The 25645-nt window shown below is 42.5% G+C and overlaps 1 protein-coding gene across 1 annotated transcript in view; it reads left to right on the top strand.

The window, feature by feature from the left end:
* The window catches only part of LOC138261357 (G-protein coupled receptor 83-like), a 769995-nt gene that overhangs the window by 292576 nt on the left and 451774 nt on the right, over positions 1–25645 (top strand). Inside the window, exon 2 of the mRNA XM_069210228.1 lies at positions 981–1866. Coding sequence (XP_069066329.1) covers positions 1477–1866 — 390 coding nt within the window. The 5' untranslated portion in view covers positions 981–1476. The remainder of the gene's footprint in view (positions 1–980; positions 1867–25645) is intronic.

Genomic DNA, 25645 nt, shown 5'->3' with positions numbered 1-25645 from the left:
GCTCGTGCCAAGCTACCGGAGGGTGAGCACAGGCTGATTTTTGATTGTGTGTGACTTACCCTGACTAGAGTGAGGGTTCTTGCTTGGACAGAGGGCAACCTGACTGCCAACCAAAAACCCCATTTCTAACATTGTTTAACTATAAAATTGCTTTGCTGGGATGAACTCAGCTCACAATCGCCCTACTGATGATCATAAAAGAAAAGCCAACAGGGCGGCCATGATAGAGTAAGACTTGCACCCGAGGTCTGACAAAAGCATTAAAAAGTGACAAACATTACTGCTTTCTTTGCATGTGCACGAGATGAAGAACTGAATGTGGCAAAAAGTGGGATGATAGCATTTGCTTTTTCAGTGACTGATGCATTGCAATAGAACCACTTTAGAGGAGGCAGAATAATATATAAATCAGCCAATAGCGTGAGATGTTAGATGTATACTCTTCTCGGCTGATCTAAAGTGTGACTACCAAACTCTAAAAGCCAGGGATGAATGGGGCTGACCCTGAAAAATAATGTCTGAAGTGGAATGACCCAAAACTCGCCAGTGGCTCTTTAAGACAGTTCGGTTGTCAGGCCAGTAGCTCAGTATAATTAAGTCTATTTGGACCGTAATGTGATACATATGAATTGACCAGTTTATAATATTTTATTTCTATATTAGTTCATCATGTGTATAAAGGTTTATTTGTCGTTACCTACTGCTTTCGACCACATTCTTTTCCTGTGATATATATTTTTAACTATGAATTTTGTGTTTTTTATTAATCAATCAAAGGGCAAGTCATAGATTGCGCCGTTGAAATGCGCCATAAAACGTAAACATTAAAATATTTAATCCAGTTAGCACATTTCATCCTTCAATGGAACCTTCAAGGCTTCAGTACTTTAAAATTATATTTTATACAAAACGTCATTACACTTACAGTTTCAGTGTTCATTTCTTGACACAAGGGTAACCTGTTTCTATGTTATTCCTAGGGATATTGCACATCTATGCAAGTCCGATGGCGACATGTGGACATGAACAGCAGATGTGCATCCCTGCTAAAGAAGAACCAGGAAGAAGACAGGAGGAAGCATATGTAATCAATCTTTCAGGATAAATCTATAAAGAGTTCCAAAAACAATTGAGCATTTGGAGGCAATTTAATCAAAAAAGTGACTGAAATGATAACCAAATTAGGTGGGATCAGTGATTTTGCCCCCAAGAATCATACTGTTTTATATTTTCTTTTTCATGTATAAAACATATATATGATTCAAACCTCCAGGATTAGATTACACAGAGAATGAAAATCTCAAGCAGCTTGACAATTACCATGAATGACAGCCAAAGTCAATCCCTTTTGCTGTTAGCAAATTCTATAATATTCCTTTTGACAAAGCCAATTGTGCCTTCAGCCAGGGCATTCCTTTGTGTGTGCTCATGAGGTGGACTTGATCAATATATATAAAGAAACCATCTGCACTCAAAATGTCCCACACTCTCCTTCAGTCACTCTCCTACTTTCCCAAGTTCCCAGGAGCCATAGATGAGATAGACATTAACTCATCATTTTTCAGCCTAATGTCTAAAATTGGGACTATGAATAGAATGCCATTCAACTGGTCAGAGAGCAAAATCAAGGAGTGGGAGAAGTTTGCAGAGCTGGCTAAATATGAACCTGAATCGCAGAAACCCACGGTCAAAGCCCTGTTGATTGTGGCCTACTCGTTTATTATTGTGATGTCACTCTTTGGAAATGTGTTGGTCTGCCATGTTGTGATGAAGAACAAGAGAATGCACTCTGCCACCAGCCTTTTCATTGTCAACCTGGCAGTTTCAGATATCATGATCACCCTCCTGAACACGCCTTTTACTCTGGTAAGTGACTGAATACAGACCCCTTGTAAATGAATGTTCAAAGTTAGAATCTTGAAAATTGTTTATACTTAATGTTGTACGAATGAAGGGTGTGTTCTTTCTGATTTTCTAGCAAGATTCTACACATTGTGAGTAAAGAATAACCCATGAGTTGATGGGAGTTGTCTTGAGAACCTTTCACCATCCCCATACGGAAACAGCCCGTCAATGTATGACATCTGTCGGCTTTGAATGTTCACTATTATGCCCCTGCAGTGACGTAGGTATCAGAGAGGCCAAGCTATCTTTAATAGCATTGTGGATCCTTAGCAGTACTTATCTCTGATGCAAGAATATCTAGAATGTACTGAAATTACCCAAAGTTTACAAGAGATTAGCTCTAATTTATAGAAGGAGTAGCCTGTCACGACCGGCTCTCCAGTGAGGTTACTTCTATAGAACTCCAATTAGACCTGACCATCTGATCGAGACACTCATCTGGCGACTAAAACAAGTCTGACTTCTTAACTTAATCCATTTACTTTTACTTGACCCTAAATAAGATAGCTCCCTGTTAGGTGCTACCACTGTAGAAGGAAAACATTTGGATCTTCCTCAAGGAGTAGCATTGTACCTAGAGAGATTTACTATTATATCTCCTGTGTCTGAACAGTCTGATAAACAATATGTGTGTGATATACCATGTATGTGGCAGACCAATATGTGTGTGGCAGACCTAAGGTTTCATGAAGTGTCTTTTGTACTATGCAAAGTCTTTAAAATGATACTCTTCTACTTGCAGCCAGTGAAAGGATTTATGGGTCCATGCAATATGACCATGCCATTTTATCCCAAACACTTCACAAGCTCCATAGTCTGAATTCTCTAGTGTTTTGAGAGAGAGAGGTTCAGGTAAAAAAAAGTATGTAGACTTTTGCAGTAGTTCAGACATGACCACAGCATGGATTATGGCAGCCTTCTTTGAGTTAGAGCAGTGGAGCAGAAATCCTGGGAATACTAAGTTCATTGGGTAAAGGAAGAGGTTAGGGCTGAAAGGGCCCATGAACATGATTTCAGTTCTTCACTTCTCAAGAAGAGACAACTAATTTGCACTCCCCGATGTACATGGGGAAATCAATAAGTGTTAGAAATTGAGTCTTTGGTTGGCAGTCAGGTTACCCCCTGTCCATCAAGGACCCTCACTCTAGTTAGGGTAAGTCACACCCAATCCACATTATCCTGTGCCCACCCTCTGGTAGCTTGGCACTGAGCAGTCAGACTTAGCTTACAAGGCAATGTGTAAAGTATGTGTGCAATAAATCATACAATAACACAATATAGCACCACAAAAATACACCACAGTGTTTAGAAAAATATATATTTATCTGGATTTTTGCAGGTCTAAAGCGATCAAAGATGCAATAAGTAAATGTAGAGATATCACTGAAAAGTGGTATAAGGTGTCTTAAGTCTTTTTAAAGGAAAAAAGTATCTTTCAAGCACAAAATACCTGGTTGACGTGAAAAATCTCTGCAAAGGGCCGCAGAGGAGGAGGAGCGTGGAAACACACGGTGATGCGTCATTTAGTTTCCATGCAGGGATGGCTGTGCATCAATTTCCGGTTGTCGGTCGTGGATCCTCTTCAGGTTGTGGGGTTTTCAGACTCTGAGCGGGGAATCCTGGGCTTGCGGAGCAAAGTCACAAGCGCTGTGCCATTCCGGTGGGTGTTGTGTGGAAGTTTCACCCACAAGTCGGCTGCATCGTCCCAGGTCAGCTGTGCGCCGATCCGGTGGGCCATTCGTCGAAGTTCTGGTCACAACGCAGGCGCTGCATCGATCTTTGCGTGTGAAGTTGCGCTGTGTCGTACAGGTTCTGCGTGTGGTGAATTTCTCACCGCAGGGCAGGCTGTGCGTCGGTTTTAGCAAGCTGTGCATCAAAATTTTGACACACAAGGAGTCCAGTTGCAAGAGAGAAGTCTTTTTGGTCCTGAGACTTCAGGTAACAGGAGGAAAGCTCAATCCAAGACCTTGGAGAGCACTTCTTCACCACAGCCAGAGAGCAGCAAGGCAGCAGGCCAAAAGCAAGGCAGCAGTCCTTCACAGAAAGCAGTCAGGTGAGTCCTTTGGGCAGCCAGGCAATTCTTCTTGGCAGGATGCAGGTTCTGGTTCCAGTTATATTCTCCAGGAAGTGTCTGAGTTGGAAGGGGCAGAGGCCCTGTTTTTATACCCAAATGTGCCTTTGAAGTGGGGGAGACTTCAAAGAGTGGCTTAGAAGTGCACCAGGTCACCTTTCAGTTCAATCCTGTCTGCCAGGGTCCAAGTAGGGGGTGTGACAGTCCTTTGTGTGAGAGCAGGCCCTCCACCCTCCAAGCCCAGGAAGACCCATTCAACATGCAGATGTATGCAAGTGAGGCTGAGTATCCTGTGTTTGGGGTGTGTCTGAGTGAATGCACAAGGAGCTGTCAACTAAACCCAGCCAGACGTGGATTGTAAGGCACAGAAAGATTTAAGTGCAGAGAAATGCTCACTTTCTAAAAGTGGCATTTCTAAAATAGTAATATTACATACAACTTCACTAGTCAGCAGGACTTTATATCACCATTCTGACGGTACTAAATATGACCTCTCTACTCTTTTCAGATCAGCAGCTACCATTCAAACAATGTATGAGGGCAGCCCCAATGTTAGCCTACAATGGGAGCAGGCCTCACAGCAGTGTAAAAACGAATTTGGGAGTTTTACACTACCAGGACATGTAAACTACATAGGTACATGTCCTGCCTTTGCTTACACAGCACCCTGCCTTATGGGTTACCTAGGGAATACCTTAGGGGTGTCTTATAAGTAGAAATGCCATGTTGAATTGGCAGTGAAACTGCACACACAGGCCTTGCAATGGCAGGCCTGAGACAAGATTTAAGGGGCTACTTAAGTGGGTGGCACAACCAGGGCTGCAGGCCCACTAGTAGCATTTAATCTACAGGCCCTGGGCACATATAGTGCACTCTACTAGTGACTTATAAGCAAATTAAATAGTCCAATTGGGTATGATCCAAGGATACTATGTTTAAAGGGAGAGAGCATATGCACTTTAGCACTGGTTAGCAGTGGTAAAGTGCGCAGAGTCTAAAAACCAGCAAAACAGTGTCCACAAAGTGGAGGGAGGTAGGCAAAAAGTTTGGGGTGACCACCCTAAGGCTATCAGGTCTAATAATAAGCATTGTTGAGAAAGTTGGCAGGATTGTCTTCAAGCTTGTAGTAGAATTTTGTGTCATCCATGTACATGTAGTATTCTATTTAGTAGGAGCCTGAGATATCAGACGAGGGGGCATGTAAATGTTAAACAGCACAGGAGATAGGACAGAGCCAGAGGTATGCCACATTTCACAATGGCTATTGTGGATAAGAATTGAACTACTTTAACTTCTCAAGTGTGCAGGGAGGGTGCAAACTATGATAAAGCTAAACCATTTAGATCAGCTGGTATAGACTGTTTTTTGATTAGTACTTGGTTACCAAAGAGGTCAAATGTGGCAGATGGATAGAGTGCGCAGATGTGAACACTGGTTCAGAGAAAGCAGGGCCATATTTATGACCGGGTTTGTGATAGTCTTGCACCACACAAAGTGGTGCAAGAGCGACACAAACCCTGTCAGATTTGTGAAGCCACGCAGAGACACTTTGCGTGGCTCTGAGTGGCAGCCAAAATAGGAGTAAGGCAATGCAGTACAAATCACTGCATTGCCTTACTCTGCACTAGGGAGGCTTTCCATGGGCCTTGCATGGGTGTTCACACCCAACTCCCATTGGTTTTTATGCATTCCCAGATTTGCAAAAAATTGTAAACCTGGGGATGTGCCAAAATCTTACACCTCCCCAGGGGAGGCATGACAAGGAGATATATCTCTAGTTTTCCTCCTTTCAACCTCTTTCTATGTGTGCTGTATTCTGTGACGATTGTCACAGAGTTGTGATGAGGGATCATGCATGCTAAAGGTAAAGGTGGGGACACCATCTACTTAAAGATATGCAGAAATTATTTCTAATATTTCAAAGATTTGGCAATGAGGGCATAGGTGTTTTCTTTCTTTGTTTCAGCACAAATAGATTTATAGCCTGTGGAGAGGGCATGGCTGGCCACACGAACAAATGATAATTTAATTTGGTTCCTGCATCTTTTTCTTGTGCCGCGACTTGATGTTTCTATTAGAGAAGTTTTTCAGTGTATCCTTTATTATTCTTCAAGTGGCGGTGTTTCCATGTGGAGATTGGAGCCGAGGTGTCCAAAACTCTGGTTAGTGTAGCATCCAGGTGGGCTAGAATGTCATCCGAAGTTAATAGATGAGGATCCAGTGTTTCAAGGAGCAATTGATTAAAGGTCTCAGGCTGTGCCATGAGTAGACTTTGCCAATGAGGGTGAACTTTTGTGGCATAGTTTGCTGTTCTTTATCATTGAAAAATTTGATTAAATAGTGGTCCCTCGATAAAGTTGTTAAATTTAAAGCAGAAGGAATTTTAGTCTCAAGAAGAATAGTAAATTGCAGGTATAGTCCTCTATAAGTCAGTTTGTTAACTAATTGGTTAATAGCAAAGGAATCTACATCCTTAATCATGTTCCATTACACAGAAACCACGCAGAATAAAAGCTCATTGATAGTTAAAATAAGTTATGTCAGGGAGTGAGTTACATGCTTGGTGCATTACCAAGGGAGTTCCTCAGACCTGGTGGAAACTCCCGGGCTGTGCGGGGTAGGGATTTGGATATGATCCCAATGGAAGGGAAAATGATAGCTCATGAAATGCTGAAGAGAAGAGTTCATATGAACCCAACTTTTATTGACTGTGGTCTTCACAGGAGATCTTTGCAAAGCTTGCTGTTGATTAGCCAAATTTGAATGTGTCTTAGTAATGAGTGTGAGAAAAGTAAGGAGGGAATTAGTGTGCATGCAAATATTATACTTGAAAGCAGAACTTCCAGCTGTTATAAAATGGGTCATTAGTTGTGTTCCCTCCATAAGTGATGGGTCCACATTTGTCCTACACTAGGAACCAAACACCCTATTGAAGTGCTTGACTCTAACAGGGTAACAAAGTAGAGCAGTCAAAGGCCTACTCAAGGAAGCTGGTGCAGGCTAGTAATCACCATTCACAAGAACACAATGATAACACTCAATAAATGATTGTCCCGTCTGTGCTTTTCCTTTTGAAAAAGGAAAAAGCACATTTATCACACACATTCTAATCAATGCTAAGCAACAATTAACAAATATACACAAGTTGATGGAAATACGTCTGGGTGACATTGCGTAATCACTCTTGTCTCTTCAAAAGGGAGATTTAAATCAACAGTTAACAAGCTAAAACAGTCACTTGTATTCCAGTGCACTATCTGAGTATAACTTGAAGTGAGAGCCCTTAATTATCCATAGATAAGAACAGTGCAGAAAAGAACTAGAATCTGATGTGGAAAGGCACTTTTTTGGTTTTTTTCCTCAGGGAGAATATTTTCCTTTGGGAATTGAAGATCTCCTACAAACGCACCATATCTGGGTATGAACCTTCATCTTCCCACTCTGGATGCGACATTACTCCAGCCCTGTGTTGGAGTAAATCTCTGAACAATTTCTGAGTTGTAAAGTTTGGATTAAAGTTTTTGGAATGCCCACATTCCTACAAATCATGCTTTGCAACCCCATGAGTGACATTTTTAATTGCACAGATCACTACACATCTGGCAAAGATCTTCATCCTAATCAATGGGATTATTCCTGGCTAGAATCCCTTTTTAGGGTCAAGCGCATGCAAGCACTCTACCATGCTGTAAACTCTCTGTGGGCTTTTAATCACACCCATGTCATGCCCATCACTTTCCTTGGTTTGTGGACTAGCCTTTCAAAATTCGCTTGAGTTCATTAGTGAAAAGCATGCATACGTTGTGTATTTTCTGCTGTTTAGCCCTCCTTGAGCGCACTGGTAAAGTACTGAAAACATACGAGGCTCCGTGTCTTTCGTATGGTTTCTGGACTACTTTTTCTTTGTATTGTCTATGCAGCGGGATCTCGCAGGGCAGTAATCGAGCGCTTTGCATGACATCGACCCTGTTACATAGATAATTGTACTTTTGCTGTTACGTTTGACTCCAAGCAAACTTCTGTTTCCTCGAGGTTTACTGTTTTAGAGACCTGCGAGTATCAGTACTATGGCGTGTTATTCCCCCAACGCTAATAGCTCTAACTCGCGCAAATGCGAGACCCATTGCATTGCAAATGTTCGTTTGAATTTCTTGCTGGAATAAAAGAGGCAAATGTGGTCATGAATGTACGTTAACATCCAAATTTACCTGTGTCATCAATTTTCCAGATGCACATCAAATTGTCAAAAAAATTATTTATGAACAATCAGAGTGTTTTATAACAGTAAGGAGAAACTATAAGTACATAGGGCATGTACACAATGAACCACATCAAATTGCAATAAGGATCATATCACTTAAATCCTAAATGGACAATACTTTACCACAGGGGTTTCATCTCTCCCGCTGCTGACCCATTTGTAGTATGAACTGCTTATTAAACAAGTTACCATTTCAATCTGATACTTTGCAAAATAAAGAGGAAAAGAACATCACGAGATTTCATTAGCACCACTGTTATTGCACTCTTATTTAAATATGTTTAATATTATTTATTTAATCACCCATGATTGTTCAGACTGGCCACACATAAGAACAGCCCACATCTGACTTAAATAGACTTATTCATATACTTCCAAATGCATAAACATGAGTTAATATTAGCCACCAATATCATTAGGATTAAAGTGTCAAATTACAAATGTCCTGTCTTTTCTCTGCCTATGCGCTTTGTTAGAAAATAAACTCATCGACATCCTAGTAGTGTAAAATAATTTATCAAGTAGTGATGATAATTGTAAGATACATCAAGATTAAATATGATTTACATATATATTAAAGTGCAGCCCACAGGCACCTCTTACTGTAAGACTCAATCATCTCTAAAATCAGTGAGGTGTTTTGATTAACCATGACACAAGGACCCTGTGTTATTTCTGTCTCAAAATCATGTCTGATTTTTCTTGTCATGAAAATGTAAGTCATAACATGTTTTCTTTAATAAGCAATCTACTTATCCGTAATCAACATATTCAAATGTAGTCGCTGCGGGCCTTTGTCTCAAAACTCTGTCTACACACAAGGTAATCATAGATGTTGACAAAATGTACCCCAGGCATGCAAAGACAGATTGCTTCAGAACCAGTGGTATTCTTGATGTGGTTAATGAGAGATCCTATCATAGATGAGCACCTAATAACATCTATACACGCATTCGCTACGCCAATTAGCCTTGAGTCTCAAAAGCTTTTGGGAATTTGAATGTCTTTGAATGCTTTATGACTCATGTACATCATGACCAGCAATCTGGCAATAATTTTTCTATTAAGGAAACCCCAATCCAAGAGGGCCTCTGATGCACATGACTGTGACTTGATGCATGCACACAAGTAAGTCATGAAGCGTGCACGCATGCTTTGTGAAATGTCCGTGCATTTGTGACATGACACAGGTGCATGTGTGTTGACTCATCATGGGCGTTTTTAATTTATTGTTCTAACATGGGAAACGGCCATGTCAGAACAGTAAACCACAATCTGGAAAAAAGTGAAAGAACACGAAGGCACCAGTACAAAAACAGAAAGTGGGATCCATTAACACTTTGCAGTTACAAGGCCCCCTAAACATACATAAATATATATATATTTTTTTAAGTACAAGAAGGAGGGGGACAGGGGACAAAATGGAAAGGGCCATTGGGGATGGGGAGAGAAAAAGTACATGGCGCTAGCACAGAGGTACAAGAACAGCCCTTCCAAGTATCAAGCATCAGGAGTTACTCTAACACATTTCAGTGTCGTGGTCTGCATCACCGCACTGAAATGGAAAATCACAAATTAATAGCGGCTCCTCAGCTGTCAAGCTGAGCGCTATAATGCATGGATCAGGTGAGCTGCACTGGAATGGGGCTTTCAGCGCTGTGCGCAGCCTGCTTCAGGTAGGCTAAGGGTTGGGGTGCTGGCTCAGGTAGCTGCAGTGTATCTAACTTAACAAATACAGATGTCTGACACCCCCGACACATGCCCAGAACTTTACTAGCGTACCGCCAGTGAGTGTCCAATAGCCTGACAGTTTAGTAAGAAGTACTCTAAATTACACAGTTTAACCTGTTGGCTGCGGGCGTCGGCCACAGGCCGACTCCCACACTCCCTCCCTGGTGCGGGTCATGACCAGTGGCCGAAACCAGGGAGGGGGTTAATAAATCCTCGGGTGCGTCGCACCCGAGGATTATTATTATTTTTTTTAATAACCCCGGGAGACACGGATGCTTCCGTGTCTCCCCTCTGCCCCCCACCCGCCCCTTTGTGACGGCACACTGACGTTACAAAGTTGATTTCCCCATCGGATCAGGAAGCTTCCTGTTCCGATGGGGAAAACGGCCTTCCCCACGTTCGGGAAGGCCTCGTAAGAAAGGGGAGAGTATCCCCTTTCTTACGAGGCCTTCCTGAAAGTGTTTCCTGGCCCCCGGTCGCAGCTGTGCTGCGATCGGGGGCCAGGCAACAGTTTCAGAAGGCCTCGTAAGAAAGGGGAGAGTCTCCCCTTTCTTACGAGGCCTTCTGAAAGTGTTTCCTGGCCCCAGATCGCAGCTGTGCTGCGATCGGGGGCCAGGAAACACCACTAGACGCCAGGGATTTCACTTGGGGGGGTCGGCCCCCTCGGAAAACGGTTGCGCCTCCCCCCAGGGGATTTAAAAATAAAATTAAAATAAAAATAAATGTACAGGGGGTCGCCCGTGGACAGGGCGACCCCCTGTGGGGGCAATATTTTTTTTAGATGTTGTAGGGTTTCCCTGGAAACCATACAACAACAAAAACAAATAGATCTATATATAACTTTCTGTCACCAAAATGAAAGGAAAATGGTTTTTTTTAGCCACATTTTGAGGTTTGCAAAGGATTCTGGGTAACAGAACCTGGTCAGAGCACCACAAGTCACCCCATCTTGGATTCCCCTAGGTCTCTGGTTTTAAAAAATGCACAGGTTTGGTAGGTTTCCCTAGGTGCCGGCTGAGCTAGAGGCCAAAATCCACAGCTAGGCACTTTGCAAAAAACAGCTCTGTTTTCTGTCAAAAAAATGGGATGTGTCCACGTTGTGTTTTGGGGCATTTCCTGTCGCGGGCGCTAGGCCTACCCACACAAGTGAGGTATCATTTGTATCAGGAGACTTGGGGTAACATAGAATAGCAAAACAAGTGTTATTGCCCCTTATCTTTCTCTACATTTTTTCCTTCCAAATATAAGAGAGTGTGTAAAAAAGACGTCTATTTGAGAAATGCCCTGCAATTCACATACTAGTATGGGCACCCCGGAATTCAGAGATGTGCAAATAACCACTGCTCCTCAAAACCTTATCTTGAGCCCATTTTGGAAATGCAAAGGTTTTCTTGATACCTATTTTTCAATCTTCATATTTCAGCAAATGAATTGCTGTATACCCAGTATAGAATGAAAACCAACTGCAGGGTGCAGCTCATTTATTGGCTCTGGGTACCTAGGGTTCTTGATGAACCTACAAGCCCTTTATATCCCCGCAACCAGAAGAAAACGGTATATTGCTTTCAGAAATTTGACATCGCAGGAAAAAGTTACAGAGTAAAACATAAAGAAAAATGGCTGTTGTTTTCAGCTCAATTTAAATATTTTGTTATTTCAGCTGTTATTTTCTGTAGGAAAACCTTGTAGGATCTACACATATGACCCCTTGCTGAATTCAGAATTTTGTCTAGTTTTCAGAAATGTTTAGCTTTCCGTGATCCAGCATTGGTTTCACACCCATTACTGTCACTAACTGGAAGGAGGCAGAAAGCACCAAAAATAGTAAAAATGGTTTTCTGATTCAAGTCTGCCCGTTCCTGAAAGGTGGGAAGATGGTGATTTCAGCACCAGAAACCCTTTGTTGATGGCATTTTCAGGGAAAAAACCACAAGCCTTCTTCGGCAGCCCTTTCTTCCCATTTTTTTGGAAAAAACGAAATTTTCACTGTATTTTGGCTAATTTCTTGGTCTCTTACAGGGGAAACCACAAACTCTGGGTACCATTAGAATCCCTAGGATGTTGGAAAAAAAGGACGCAAATTTGGCGTGGATAGCTTATGTGCACAAAAAGTTATGAAGGCCTAAGCGCGAACTACCCCAAATAGCCAAAAAAGGGCTCAGCACTGGGGGGGGGGGAAACAGCCCAGCAGCTAAGGGGTTAATAGGTTAGGGGTGTGAGTGACTAAGTCACGGGGTCCGCGTTCTGCCTCCAGCGCCGCCCAAGGTGCGAGCGGGGACTGCATTTTAAGTTTTTGCATTTGGCGGCATGATTACGTTCATGTGCGGCTCTGTGTAACAGCTGAGTCCTCTCTGAGTCTGAGAGTCCTGCGACCTCGCTTGCCGGTGGGCCCTGACGCAGATATGACGTTGGAGTGATTCTCTCGCCCATGGTTTCTGCTGTGCTGGGCAACCAGACGTTCAGGGAAAACCCAGGCGGAGCTGCTCACACTGCCGCTAAGAAGTTTCAATCTAATGTATCCCACTATCCATGAGAGACTGGAGCGGGGCCGCCGCAGGCCACCACAGCCGCTGGAGTCACCATGAGGCAGTCAGCGTGCATCACCGTAGCAGGTGCGGCACCGGCAGCCGGGCACCCCAGGTGCCAAGGATCAGTCAATTGCTTCAATGTCAAGTACAAGTTCTGGTACTCTCCCTGTGCCACACACTGAACCATAGATTGACACAATTTATTAGACATTACAGTAAACCTTTCACTGAGCCATGGATGTGAGCGCCGCTACTTTAATTTATGACACAAGTTGTTAAAAGTATAAACACTTTACCTTAGCCATGCGCCTGCCGCAACTTATGACGCATTGTTAAAAGTAAACAATATTTGAACCATGTCTTCTAATTTTGAGGTGATACAGCAGCCGGGCCCTGTGGTCATGCTGTGACCTAGGTGCAGCAGTTTTAAGATCTTCTTAGAGTTTCTCGTAGCTTAAATGGATGTAATTTCTGATATCTATATGGTTCATTCATTTTAATTGCTTGATTTTGCTCATGAGAAAATGTCACTCATAGTTGTTGATATGTCAGTCATAATTACACTGAAATTAAGAAAATGTCACACTTAGCAAATTGAAACCTTGGCAGCTATGTCGGAATAGAGAGTGAACTCATGCATGGAGTGCTCACTGCAAAATTAACAAGCATTTTCAATGCAACGGGTCTCGCATTTGTTCGAGTTAGAGCTATTAGAGTTGTAAAGCAAAAAAAAAAACGTGCTATGTAAAATGCAGCGCAATCGCGCTGCCTGGAAAATAAATAGATAAAGAAGTAGTCCGGACTCCAGGCTGAACACATCGAGCCTCGTATGTTTTTGGTACTTTGCCGGTGCTGTGTAGGTGGGCTAAACACTGGAAAAGGCATGACGTATGCATGCCTTTCACAAATGAAAGAAAGCGGATTTTAAAAGGCAAGCCCACAAACCAATGTAAGTGACTGACGTGGCATGAGCGTGGTTTCAAGCCCAAAGAGAGATTATAGAATGGACGGAGCACTTTGTGCTCGCCCATAAAAATGTGTCTTTTCAAATCAGCAGTGGAAGGCTACCGCACATCCAGCCAGAAGAGTGTGTGACCAAAAGAATTCGGGTTGGATCAAGAATAAAAACAGGGAGGTAGGCCATTGAGTTAAGAACAGGCAACTGAAATAAACAATAATGCCATCCAACCATGAGCAAGGGTTCAAGACAAAGTCCACTTTAAATATATATGTATTGGATGCAGTAGATCTGTCAACATACAGCTAAAATTGTCTGTGGTTGAGACACAAAAAAGTTTTGTATGTTTTTCATTTTCAGAACAACACGGTTATTATTGTGCAAATGCCTATTTCTCAAAACCATAAGTTAAGCATTGCCCACTTGAGGCCTTCCACAGGTGTAGGTTTATAGGAAACATGTATATTCCTGAAATTAAACATTTTTGTACAGTTCGATGCATACTTAGATATCTTGTTGATAATTGTAAACCCCCCCAAAATTAGCTAAGCTATAAAAATTGCCGGCAACCACTAATTTATTTGAGAATTAACGGCCAAATGTACGAACTCGAATTTTGCAACCAGAAAAAAAAAATGTCTATATGTGAATGACATTTTATGAATAGTAAACTTTTACCGACTCTAAAAATGTGATTGGGAACCACACAATGAATCGCTATTTAGAAGGGGGTGTTTTAAGCATTCCTTCCAAATAGCGGATCAGCATGAGGTACATCTTATTTTGGAAAAAAAATTATGTCGCAAAACATCAAAAGTTACAGACTTCCGAATTGGGGTAGTAGCTTATTTGCAAAAGGGAAACAGTGTCTTTGAGACCCACTCACCTTTGTTATGAAAAAAGATACGTTTGTTGGCAAGCAGGTAGTGGTTCAGAGGACCAAACTCCAAAAACGTTTGAAAAAAGAAAACTTTTTTCACAGCCTGGATTCCTTAAAGGAAAATGGGCAGGAGCGGCTCCTCCGCTATGGCGGGGGGTGTCAACCCCCACCCCTCACCAATCACTATAACATAAAACACTAATAAATTATGTTTATCATTGTTTTATTTTTAAAGGGGCGGGGCAATGGGTGGGTGACAGCCATGGAGTGGAGTGGACAGACCACTCCCCTCAGTGTGCATGTATGTTTGGCTGGCCTTCTTGGGCCGGTCAAACACACATGCGCACAGGGCTCTCTCCAGCCCGGAACTGTGTTGCCAGGTTGGAGATAGCAGGCCCAGGCTCCCCGTCTGCCTTGAAGTGTCCAGCCAGGGCGCTCCAGCCAATCATGATGCTACTCTGAGTAGCATCAGGATTGGCCCCAGGGCAGGCTGGGAGCCTGTGCCTGGAGTGCGGAGAAGAGCGGCGGTGCGGTAGTGAGCTTCAGGGAAGTTTTTTGTTCTTTTATTCCCCCCACCCACACCCGAAACTTTGCCCAGCCACCAGCCACGACTGAAAATGGGCTGTATTTAAAGAAAGTTTACTTTAGTTAAATGCGATCATAGACATCATGCACTACTGACACCAGGAAGGTAACATCACTGCAATGTCCACTTATCACAGGAAGCCACTATCTGGAACCTACCGCATTACTATTTATGATACAGATTGGATGATGACCCACTCTGAATCAGAATTTTGCAAACTGACCGATTAGTACATTGGTCAGTTTGTAACATTTTTAACTGGTTGCAAAGATACTGGTGGCAAATTACAGCTAGTTTTTTGTGAGCAGTATTTCGCAGATCAGACCCCTCGGCCTATGTAACTAACATGCTTTGCGCCTAACTGACACAACCTCTGAATAAGAAGTATTTTGCATACTATAAGAATTTTTTTGCAAACTGCATCACACTTCTAACTGTAAAAAAAGCCTGCTACTATTATGCAATTTTGTGGTACTCCCTGAGAAAGATAAAAACAGAATTAGACTGCTGAGAGTAGAAAGTGTGATCTGCGTATCTCATTTAAAAGTATTTTCTCATTAGTCCATGCTACAGCTGCCCAACACCACTAAATTCCCTTTCTAAATAATTAGCCCTTTTCCATTATGATTTTTCCCACTGGTATGTCATGTTTCATTTCTGTAGTTTACAACTTTATAACATAGAACTTAAAATTACAACCCCCTAGCTTATGAGAATAATTTATCACAATATAACGAGCACTATTAATAAAAATGCAACCACAGAAGTATCTACAATGGCGGGGTTTACAAATGACTTTCAGTAAGCAACAATAGATCAGACAACTAAGTAACAGGTAAGATAAGGTAAGATAGGCAGTATTATATTTTGTATAGAAAAAATAAAGAGAAGAAAAAATAGAGAAAAAGTCGAAAAAATAATAATAAAGTAATATCAAGATTAAACTGTCTTTAAAGCCAGTGTGGGGTGCAGTGTTTCCAGTGCCGTCTCAGAGTCATAGATCTGACAACCACTTGCTGCAGACCTGCCCTAGAAGAGAGCTCATCCACCCATCTACGAACTGTGGTAAATGCAACAAACTAGCGAACGTTCAATAGTCAGCATTCCAAATACCTTGCAGCATGTTTGCATGACAACATGCACTTTATTGGGAAGGCAGGAAAAACAACACTGTATTAGAAAATCGTTACCACCATGTCAGGGGTGCAGGGTCTGAGGAATGGAAGGCCATGGAGTCCTGGGCACAGGCACCATTTATCTCTGACACACCCTGGAAGACCATTCTCAGCCTGTCTGCAATCTGGGCTGACCGATGACACCGAGGGTTGTAGACACACTTTAGCTTTTAGGCAGGGAGTCTGGTGGTGTGCTACTCAACATTACTGGATCATTAGATTTTACTAAAACAATTGTAAGGGGTAGAAGTATGTTCCGCAAGTTTGTCTTGTACGCCTGTTAAGGATCCCTTGCATTCTGTGTAAAGCAAGCGACCAACATTTGTCATTGTGTTATCATTAGGGCTTAAAATGAGGCACATGCAGACCTTAATGAAAAAAAACAGAGTCCAAGATGAAGACCCAATAAATAATGTGAGATCAAAGTGCCTTTCATGGTAATGAAAATAATGTGATTAATGGGACAAACATTTCTGGGGAAGCCAGTAGGTGTCACAAAGGTCACCAGATTTAACTTGGAGAGACCATAGGAATGTGGGTGTCAAATAAGGGATATAGGCAGCAACTCTCCATTACCAACTAGGGCAATGCATGACGAGTCAGGAAATTATACACTGAAAAAGTAAGAAAGACAAATATGAGATGGACTGACATTTTAGGAAACTTACACCAGGTAACAAACGATCTTTGTTAAAAGTCCTTTGGTTAAGTTAATGTTCATCCTAACTCAGGACAATCCCAACATGCATCCTCAAGGAAGTGTAGCATGCAAACTCCCATTGAACAAAATGTAACTAATATGACCATGGTCTACAGGAATAGAAATTACCAACAACAAATCCATGAGCCAAATAATGTTAATACATTTCAATAGAAGTAAGGATTAAGTGATTCACTAAATTACACTGAGAACCACTAGAAAGGAACTTTGTTCATCATGAATGTACTATGAGGATTTCTTTCTCTATGTCTGATTGTTGTACGCAGATGGAGCTAGGGTTATACCTGGTGAGACTGATGATATTTCTTTTTTTATAATTAAAAGTTTTGCTTCATTATCTACACGCAGATGTGCACATGCAAATGTATTTACGTGTGAATTTCAAGTTTGAGTTAACCATAGCTAATGTAAGCCTCTTTTTAAGATGGCTATTATCTGTTTACCATTTCTCCCATGTTATGTACTTCCCTTTGTTTCAGGAGAAGCTGAATTAGCTATTTCAAATAACGTACCTGGGCCCGTATTTATACTTTTTTTAGCGCCGCATTTGCGCCGCTTTTTGACGCAAAACGGCGCAAACCTACAAAATACAATGGTATTTTGCAAGTTTGCGCCGTTTTTGCGTCAAAAAACGACGCAAATGCGGCTCAAAAAAAGAATAAATACGGGCCCTGCTGTTTTGTGTTCTCATGTGAATGTTAACTTTTATGCTAGCCTTGTAAGAAGCATTAAAGAGCACCTGTAGAGAACAGCTTGGACCCAATGTGTCTCATTATGTTCCAGATAACTGACAATCGAAAGGACATTTAGAGAGACGTCATTGTGCTTTAGCTTGAGAAAGTAATGAATTTGTTTTATCTGTTTGTACCTTACACTGATTGGTTCTCCTCATGGGAATCATGTGTAGGTGTAACAAAATGTTAGAAATGTGTGATTTAAGCTAACTAATGCAGAGCAGTTAAGAAGTAAAACTCCCTTTTCCATTTCTTGTGAGCAGATGCTTGCTATTACCTTTTAAAGGCTTTCTAAAAGAATCACTTTATTGTGACAGCTTTCCAAATTTCTCCGACCTTTACCTAGCTTAGCAGAGTAGAGTGCTCCCTTTATGGGAGAAGTGATTTGCTTTACTCTAATCAAGACAACTGTATAACAGTTTGTTTTTGTTCTTATTATTCTGGATGGCTTATAGTATATTAACTAATACATCCACGTGTTTGCTTTTGAATTACAATTAACTCTGATGATTTGAGATATAACTTTGAAAATCTTTCATAAAAACGTATTCTGTGTCTTTTTAGTGCAGCCAAATATGCTTCATGCTATTGAAATGCATTGAATTTGTATTGTCACCTTTGATCAGAACTAAAGAGTCATCAGAAAGAGAGTGAATTTGTACAAGAATTTGCGTTGAACAACGCGCCCTATCAAGATCAACTGCAAATTCTACAGTGGATGCCAGGACTGTGCAGGTGACTCTGGCAGGGAAGAGGGAACAGTCACAAACGAAGATATTGCCAATGAAGGTTTTGCGAAGCTTTAAAGTCCAACTCAGGTCTTTACAGAAAAGATGAGGATGGGAGAAGGAGATTGCTTATGGAATTTAGGAGGATAGGTGAGTTCACAGTCACTGGGGCACATCGGCCAAGGCTGGCTCCTAAAGATCCCCAGCTCCTGTTAGGAGAATTGGGGAGCTCCAAGACCCCAGCAGCACCAGTTGGCTCCCTGCGCACAGGTCCCGTCCTTGCGGTGCTATATGGGAGCCAGCCCACTTTCTAGTGCTCTCATTCTGGCGGGAGCAACACATCTTACTCAAATCCCCCCTGCAGGCATGGGCGGTTCCCTTTGATACGTGTTAGAGATCCGCCCCTTCATTTTTTTCTCCCAAAATTAAAAACTTTATATTTAAAAAACAAAATGATTAAAAAATACAGATACAAGCTGGCATCATCCTCAGCCATACCTGCTTCCATATGTATACTGCGCTCCGTAGTGTTAGGCACAGAAGCGCATGTCCACCTATCTCAGTTATTCATACATTTGCTGGGCTGATACGTCACCCAGCCCTGAGGCCTGTGATGTCATCAGCACGGCAAACCCATTAGCTCCACCTCCTAAAGAAGCTGTAATGCAGATAGCCCTGGGCGCATAAGCATGAAGCCCTGCAGCTCCAGGGGCTTCAGTCAATCAGGGAGTGGAGTCTCAGCCATGCCACGCATTCAGGTCTGTTACAGGGAGGTGTGGGGTCAGCTAGCCTCACTGGCCTGGGTGGGTCTTGAGGGCGCAGACAGAAAGCTGAGCACTGGAGAATGCGTAGTGTGCCAGGGCAAGCTTTCTACACTGTGCACACTCTAGTGCAGAGCTTCTCGCTCTGTGCTGTGAGCACTGTGCCTTTCCCTGAATGGATAGATGCTGCAGAGGAGTGTGAACTGCAGAGTAAAACCAAGCAGGTGAGCTACACCTAGTGAGAGGTCGGTCTCTCAAGTGTTTATCTTTTTGTGAAGGTGAATTGAAGTGCTATGAGTTCAAAGTGCTCTGTTCACTTTCCACAGCTGCTGTCTTTCCGGCCTTGGAGTGTGCTCAGTCACGCTGTGTCCTGTGACTGTGCACTGCTTGGAACAGACACAGCTTATATTCAAGAAACTCAAAAGGGGACTGGAAATAATGATGCTCGTATTTAAATGAGAAGTGATTGATAAAAGGCAGCCTCGTTTACTACTCTGCTGAGAGCGAGTGGTGGTTTAAGAAAGAAAAATCGCTGCTCATTTTAACTTTATCAATAAAATTAGGAATTAGTAAGTTAAATGGATCCCTGTAAGAAAGAAGTTGAGCAAAGTAGCACAGAAGTGATTTAGCACCATAATGCTAGTTGCCTCATTGACTGATGTGCCAGGATCACTTTTTCAAGGGCAAAAAGTTAATGTTTTAAAAAACAAAATTCAAAGAACCATTTGGGGGTTATAAAACAGCACCACATCACCATAACGCCCCAGAGATCCCGACTATATCACTCAATTATTATTCATAGGTCAGCCTGTGGAGTAGAGTTGTTTCTATGTGTTCAATGCCAAGCAGAAAACCCAACAATTATTATTCTATATATATATACTTATTTGCACCACAGAACCACCCTCAGCACAGTTGTGCTTGTTCCCTACTCTCGCTTTTTATGCATTTTATGCCCCACCATTTTCAAACTACAACAACCGCCTCTGCTTCAGGTAGGAAAGATAGAAAGAGAGAAAAGGAACACTGCTCCGACTCAGAGACCCTGCTCCACCCCAGTGTATTTTGAGGAAGTATCAGCAAGGTGACATGTTGTCTGGGGAGCAGAGTGATTAACGTGTCCCAGTAGAGGGGACAAAAGCCTGGAAGCTGATTCTGAGCTGAGAGAAATATGACAAATTTTAAATCTATGGAGTGTGTATTTGATGTTAGGGACTGTAAACCTAAATCCGGGGTGCAAGGTTATGTCGGCTTTGGTACCCCATTTCACCCTGCAGGCCTAAGTGGGACTTTAGGGCAGATTTTGCCTATAATGTGTAATTCTGTGCAAACACCACAAAACTTCAGTAGGCATAGCAGGTGTACACAATGAAGTCCCGCTCACATTAGAAGGCTAACTCCAGGTCAGGGTCGATCCATGGAGTGTCCTTTTTTGTAGCAGGCTACGTGTGCACAGATACCAGTTTGCACAAGATGGTTGTTGCACATGTGGAGGCCACACATTGACGCATGTGTTCACATGTTCATGTGTAATCAGCCCAGAGCCTCTTACTCTAGCTGTGCAGAAGAAGCCTTATCTTGAAAGGCGGACACTGGTAGTTAGCACTGTCAATCCAAATACCTTGAATTTACTGTGTGTGAGACTCAGGTAGTGTACTCGCACAGTAAAAGTCTAACATACGGACCATCAAATTTTAAAAAACAGGGGCACTACAAAGTCAGGACCCTACACTCTTGCATAAACTTTGAATGGTCTGATAGGCAGACATTGGTTGGGGCCTAGAGGGGTGCTTTGTTCCGTAGGTACACAGTACCTTTGCCCCAGTGCAAATTATTAGAGGTAGCAGGAGATTCAATTTGAACCTGGATTCAACAGATAGAACAAAGTGTTTTGTTTTATAGCAGAAGAGTCCTGAGCCTAGGAGTCATGGTAAATTCATCTTACCCAGTATGCCAATTTTTCTTCTTTTTACCAGGATGTTCTAAGGGCACTATGGTGGGCAATGGTGGTGGCAACAGAAATGTTTCTGTGATGACCAGCCAGTCATACCACAGTGGATTCACAAATTGTAGCTTTTTCAAAAATCGCCAGTGCAGAAAGGCGGAAACATTTTTGAGTCCAATGGGTTGCCTTTATGTTTTTTTATAATAGAGTTACAAATCCACTGTTGATCTGCAATACTGTGGTAAAGTCCCATGTTAACTGTCCTTATCGCCCCAACCCGATTCCTTTCTATAAACACATTTTTCAAAAATTGCTGAACTGGTCTCTATCAAACCAACAAAAGGGCATTCCTTCATTAAAGTTCTGCCTTCGTGCCAAATTTGTTGAAATTTCATTCTGCTATTTTTCCTCTTTTGAAGAGCAAAGAATTGTATGGCAAAATCGTATTGGAAATGGAATGCGAAAGGTCGTGTTTTAGACCCCTCTTTTTCTTGGCCCCTGCTTAATCGATAGGCGCAAAAGTTACCATAAAGAATCCAAAGTTGTTGTGCTTTTTTAAAAGACATTTTGTGAAGATTCATAAAATGGAATCAATGTTTATAAATAACCTTCCTATGGAAGCTCTGATCTAACCACAACTACACTGTAGCTATTGCCACCAAAGTAATACTATCTACTCATTTTTAGATTGTGTTCGTAGTGAAACAGAGGATCTCAAGCAGTCAAATTATATGTATTGTAAGAATTAAAAGCAGTCCTAAAAGGCCAGCCCTACTCTTATGTTTTCCTTTGCATCAACTTTTGACTCATTAGCCGTAATATAATCTTGATTTAAGCATCCTATCTACTTAAAAAAACACCCATACTTTTGTTTTGATATATCCATATTTTTGACATCAGTGATAGCCTGCTGTTAGGATTAAAGTCACGGTTTAGGAGTTCCTCCTGTAAACGTAAAAATAATTGTATTATTTGTAAGGTGTATGTTTGTCAGTCTGAATGTGATACCTAAGTATCCGGATGAACCAACATTGCTCCAATTGAAGCAGAGTTCTAAATGACCATATATCTATTATTCACTTTCTTTGCCTTTTTAACTCCTTGCTGGTACAGAAAGAGTGAGAATCATTGCCATTCACTGATCAAGATGCCGTTTAACCAAGATGCTGTTCATAAAGGTGAACTTCCAGTACAGGTCCTTTTTGTTTGGGGCACAGTCTTTGAAAACACACTTTTTGCCAGAGCCAAAATGTAAAAGAGCAATTACTGTGAGATCCTATCTCCACAGAACCTGACTAGGATGAACTTTTCTGATGAGGTCCAACATTGGCCACCAAGGGGCACTTTCCACAGATTCAAGCTTTTGTCTGAGGCTTATGCTTGAATATTGAGGTCTCATGATCAGCGCATACAACTTTATAGAGACTTGATTATATGATGCCTGGAGGTGACTAATATTGCAAGAGACAGAACTACTTAAAATGTCGATCTGTAAACATAACTTTAATCATTGGGGCACCCATTAGCTATGTCTGACTGCAGGACTCAGAAGTGGACCAAACTGTGGGGTTGATTACAACTTCAGCGGACGGAAAACGCCGTCCGACGAAGTCCAGATGGGTAGGTTGCTGCCAGTGTGGCCGCCTCTCCGTCGGCCCCATTACGAGTTTCCCACTGGGTCAGCGGGCGGAAACAGAGTTTCTGCCCACTGGCCCAGAGGGAAATGGCCTACAGCATTGTCGCTGGCTCGTGATAGAGCCGGTGGCAATGCTGCTGTGGGTAGGGTGCACCAGCACCCATCGCAAAGTTCACTGTCAGGAAGGCAGATAGTGAACTTAGTGACGGGGCTGGTGGGGAGGGCTTGACTGCCCATGTCAAGTGCATGGGCAGTGCACAGGCCCCCCTGGGCCCGTCTACACCCCGGCTCCACCAGCTGTTTCATGGCGGTGCAACCGTCATGAAACCACTAGTGGAGCTGGGAATCGTAATCTTCAGGGCAGCACTGCTAACAGTGCTGCCCTGGCAGATTAGGACCGCCAGCACTGCCAGTCCGTCCTGTGTGGTAAAGTGGCGATGCTGGCAGTCCGACCGCATCGCTACAGCCGCAGTCGTAATGTGGTGGTCGGACCGCCACATTGGCGGAGGTCCTTGGAGTTTCTACGGGACTCTACACTTTACTTAACTGAATTACTAGCTGTGCTACCATTGCCGAGAGATATCATTCATTTCTATGAACTTCCATTTTAAGGGATAACTCTCTAGCTATCAGCTACAAGAGGTGAGACTTCTGTTTCATTAGTTTTCAATTCATTTTTTCTTAAACTTTCTGTTGCAGTTACTTAGTATATATTTCTTTTATGAAAATTCCTATGGACGTTGATCCCTTCTATCATATGTCCATACTATTTATTATTAATGCAGGACACATACAATAATAAAGTGAAAACACAAGAAAACAATTCCAAACCAATTTAGAAATCTAGAACAATTTTTAATAAATGAAATGTCACCCAAACGACAAAAATCCTATCAGTAGACCGGGAGGTAAGAGTTTTTTAATTGTTAGGTGGAAATAGCACAAAGAAGCACAAAGCGCCACTTATGGTTATGTGGTCTGCTAGATCTGGGAAAAGTAAGAAGTTCAGGTTGACTATGACGGAGCATGGGTCAGATACAGGGGCCTGGTACATCCCGCTAATGAGTCACCTTCTCAAGTTCATCATGAATGTGACTGCTCGTCTTTTGGCTTGCCTTTTGGTGCGAGTCATTTTGCAGTCATAAGGAGCCCAAAACCTCTACATCTTCACCTTTTCTTCAGGAGCAGTTCACATTGATGCTGGCCAAGGATGCAGGATCTGAGGGGCACCTTTTGGGGATTAGGGTTTGCTCCAGCCGAGGCCAACAGCAAGGTTAAGGCAGGTTCAGTTAGTGCTAGGCAGCTAGTTAGTTGCAAGGAGGCCTCTAGAGTTTGTTGCATCTTTGTAGCTTAAACAGGAGGTCAGTCAACTAACCCCTGAAGCCACTCTTGGTCGACTGAGTTCAAGGCAAGCAGAGTCAAACTTCCATTCTTAGTCAGCAGGGCAATCCCTCTTCTTCAGGCAGCAGGGCAGTCCTTCTTCTGACCCTCTCACAGGTCCTGATGAGTTCCGTCTTCTGATGAGGTGTTCTAAGATGCAACATTTATACCTGGTGCCATCCTTTGTGTGGGAAATTCCCTAACCTCCCCCCAAAACTTTTTCTGGTCAGTTATTCCTCTTCCCATGGGGTTGTCTCCAAACTATCTAGTGTGACAAAGGCCTGGAGCCAGGTTCCTACGTATGTGCTGCAGGCAGGGTCCCTGAATTGCAATCAGAGCAGGCACAGCTCCTCCCAGTTTCCTGTGAGAAAGACCCACTCCCATCACACTTAGGCCTTATATTTTCCTTTGTCTGGAAGCAATACTCAAAACAACACTGAAGGGCCATTTCCAAGATCATGTGACCCTGGACACAGGAAGAAAGGCACATTTGGTTTAGGCAGAATAATGCCAAATTTCTAAAAGTGCCAGTTTCCGAAAAGTAACTAAAAACATGACTTTACCAATAAAGAGGATTTTGAATTATGATTCATTTGAGTATAAACAGCATGTCTCTGTTTGGTCCCAAAGTGAAGTTAGCACTTTTGTTAGCCTAATAAAATAACCTGTGTTAGTCTATGGGAGAGATAACCCTTACAACAATGTAAAATAACTTTAGGAGTTGTTGACTGTCTGGACATGTAAAACACACATCTCCTACTTCAGTGGTTCCCAACCTTTTGACTTCTGTGGACCCCCACATCGTCATTACTGGAGACTGAGAACCCCCACTGAATCTTTATTGGAATCTAGGGACCCCACCACTATTTCATTAATGAAAGCTGAGGACCTAATCTGTTCCTAATATTTAATTTTCTAAGCAGTCGCGGACCCCCTGAGGAGGCTTCGCGGACCCCCAGGTGTCCCCGGACCACAGGTTGGGAACCACTATCCTAATTTGTAAATAGAATGCACCCTGACCTATGAACCTTTTAGGGACTACCCTAGGGGGGACTTATAAGCATTAAACAAAGGTTTAGGCCTGGCAAAAGGTGTATTTTGCCAGGCCAAAATGGGTGTTTGACACTACACTACAGCCTTCAGTGCAAGCCTGAGACATGTAATGTCGCGTTGGCTCTCATTATCCTAAATGAGACTCCTGGATTTCTTGGTGTCAGAGTCGTTCCTGGTGTGGGGGACTAAGTCTGACCCACTAAGAAGGACACCTGTCACCTTCAATCCGGTTTTCCTCCGGCTAACTAGCAGTGCCTCATCTCTCCCAAGGGGAGGGGATGATTTGGCAGCCGAGCGCATGACATCTTAGAACTTCTCAGGGAAGTCGTGGTCGCTCAGGTCCCAACCAGCTCTCTCATTTACAGTATGATCTCATATACAAATGACAGAAACAGTTTAAGTTTTATAGATTGATTTAATAAAACAACTGCATTCTAGATAATAAGGCGTGAGCCGCAAAAACCAAAACCATACAACACAGTAGGATTAAAATAGTAACCAAGAGAGTGAAACATAGGAATTACGCTATCATAGTGTTTACAACTACGTTCCCTCTAGTTCTGTTCTATTTCGAGCACAGCATGTTAAGCTC

The sequence above is a fragment of the Pleurodeles waltl genome, chromosome 2_1 (assembly GCF_031143425.1).
Source record: "Pleurodeles waltl isolate 20211129_DDA chromosome 2_1, aPleWal1.hap1.20221129, whole genome shotgun sequence".
Classification (NCBI taxonomy): Eukaryota; Metazoa; Chordata; class Amphibia; order Caudata; family Salamandridae; genus Pleurodeles; species Pleurodeles waltl.
Note: the sequence above shows the minus strand (reverse complement) of the source record. Positions and strands in the feature narration are given on the sequence as shown.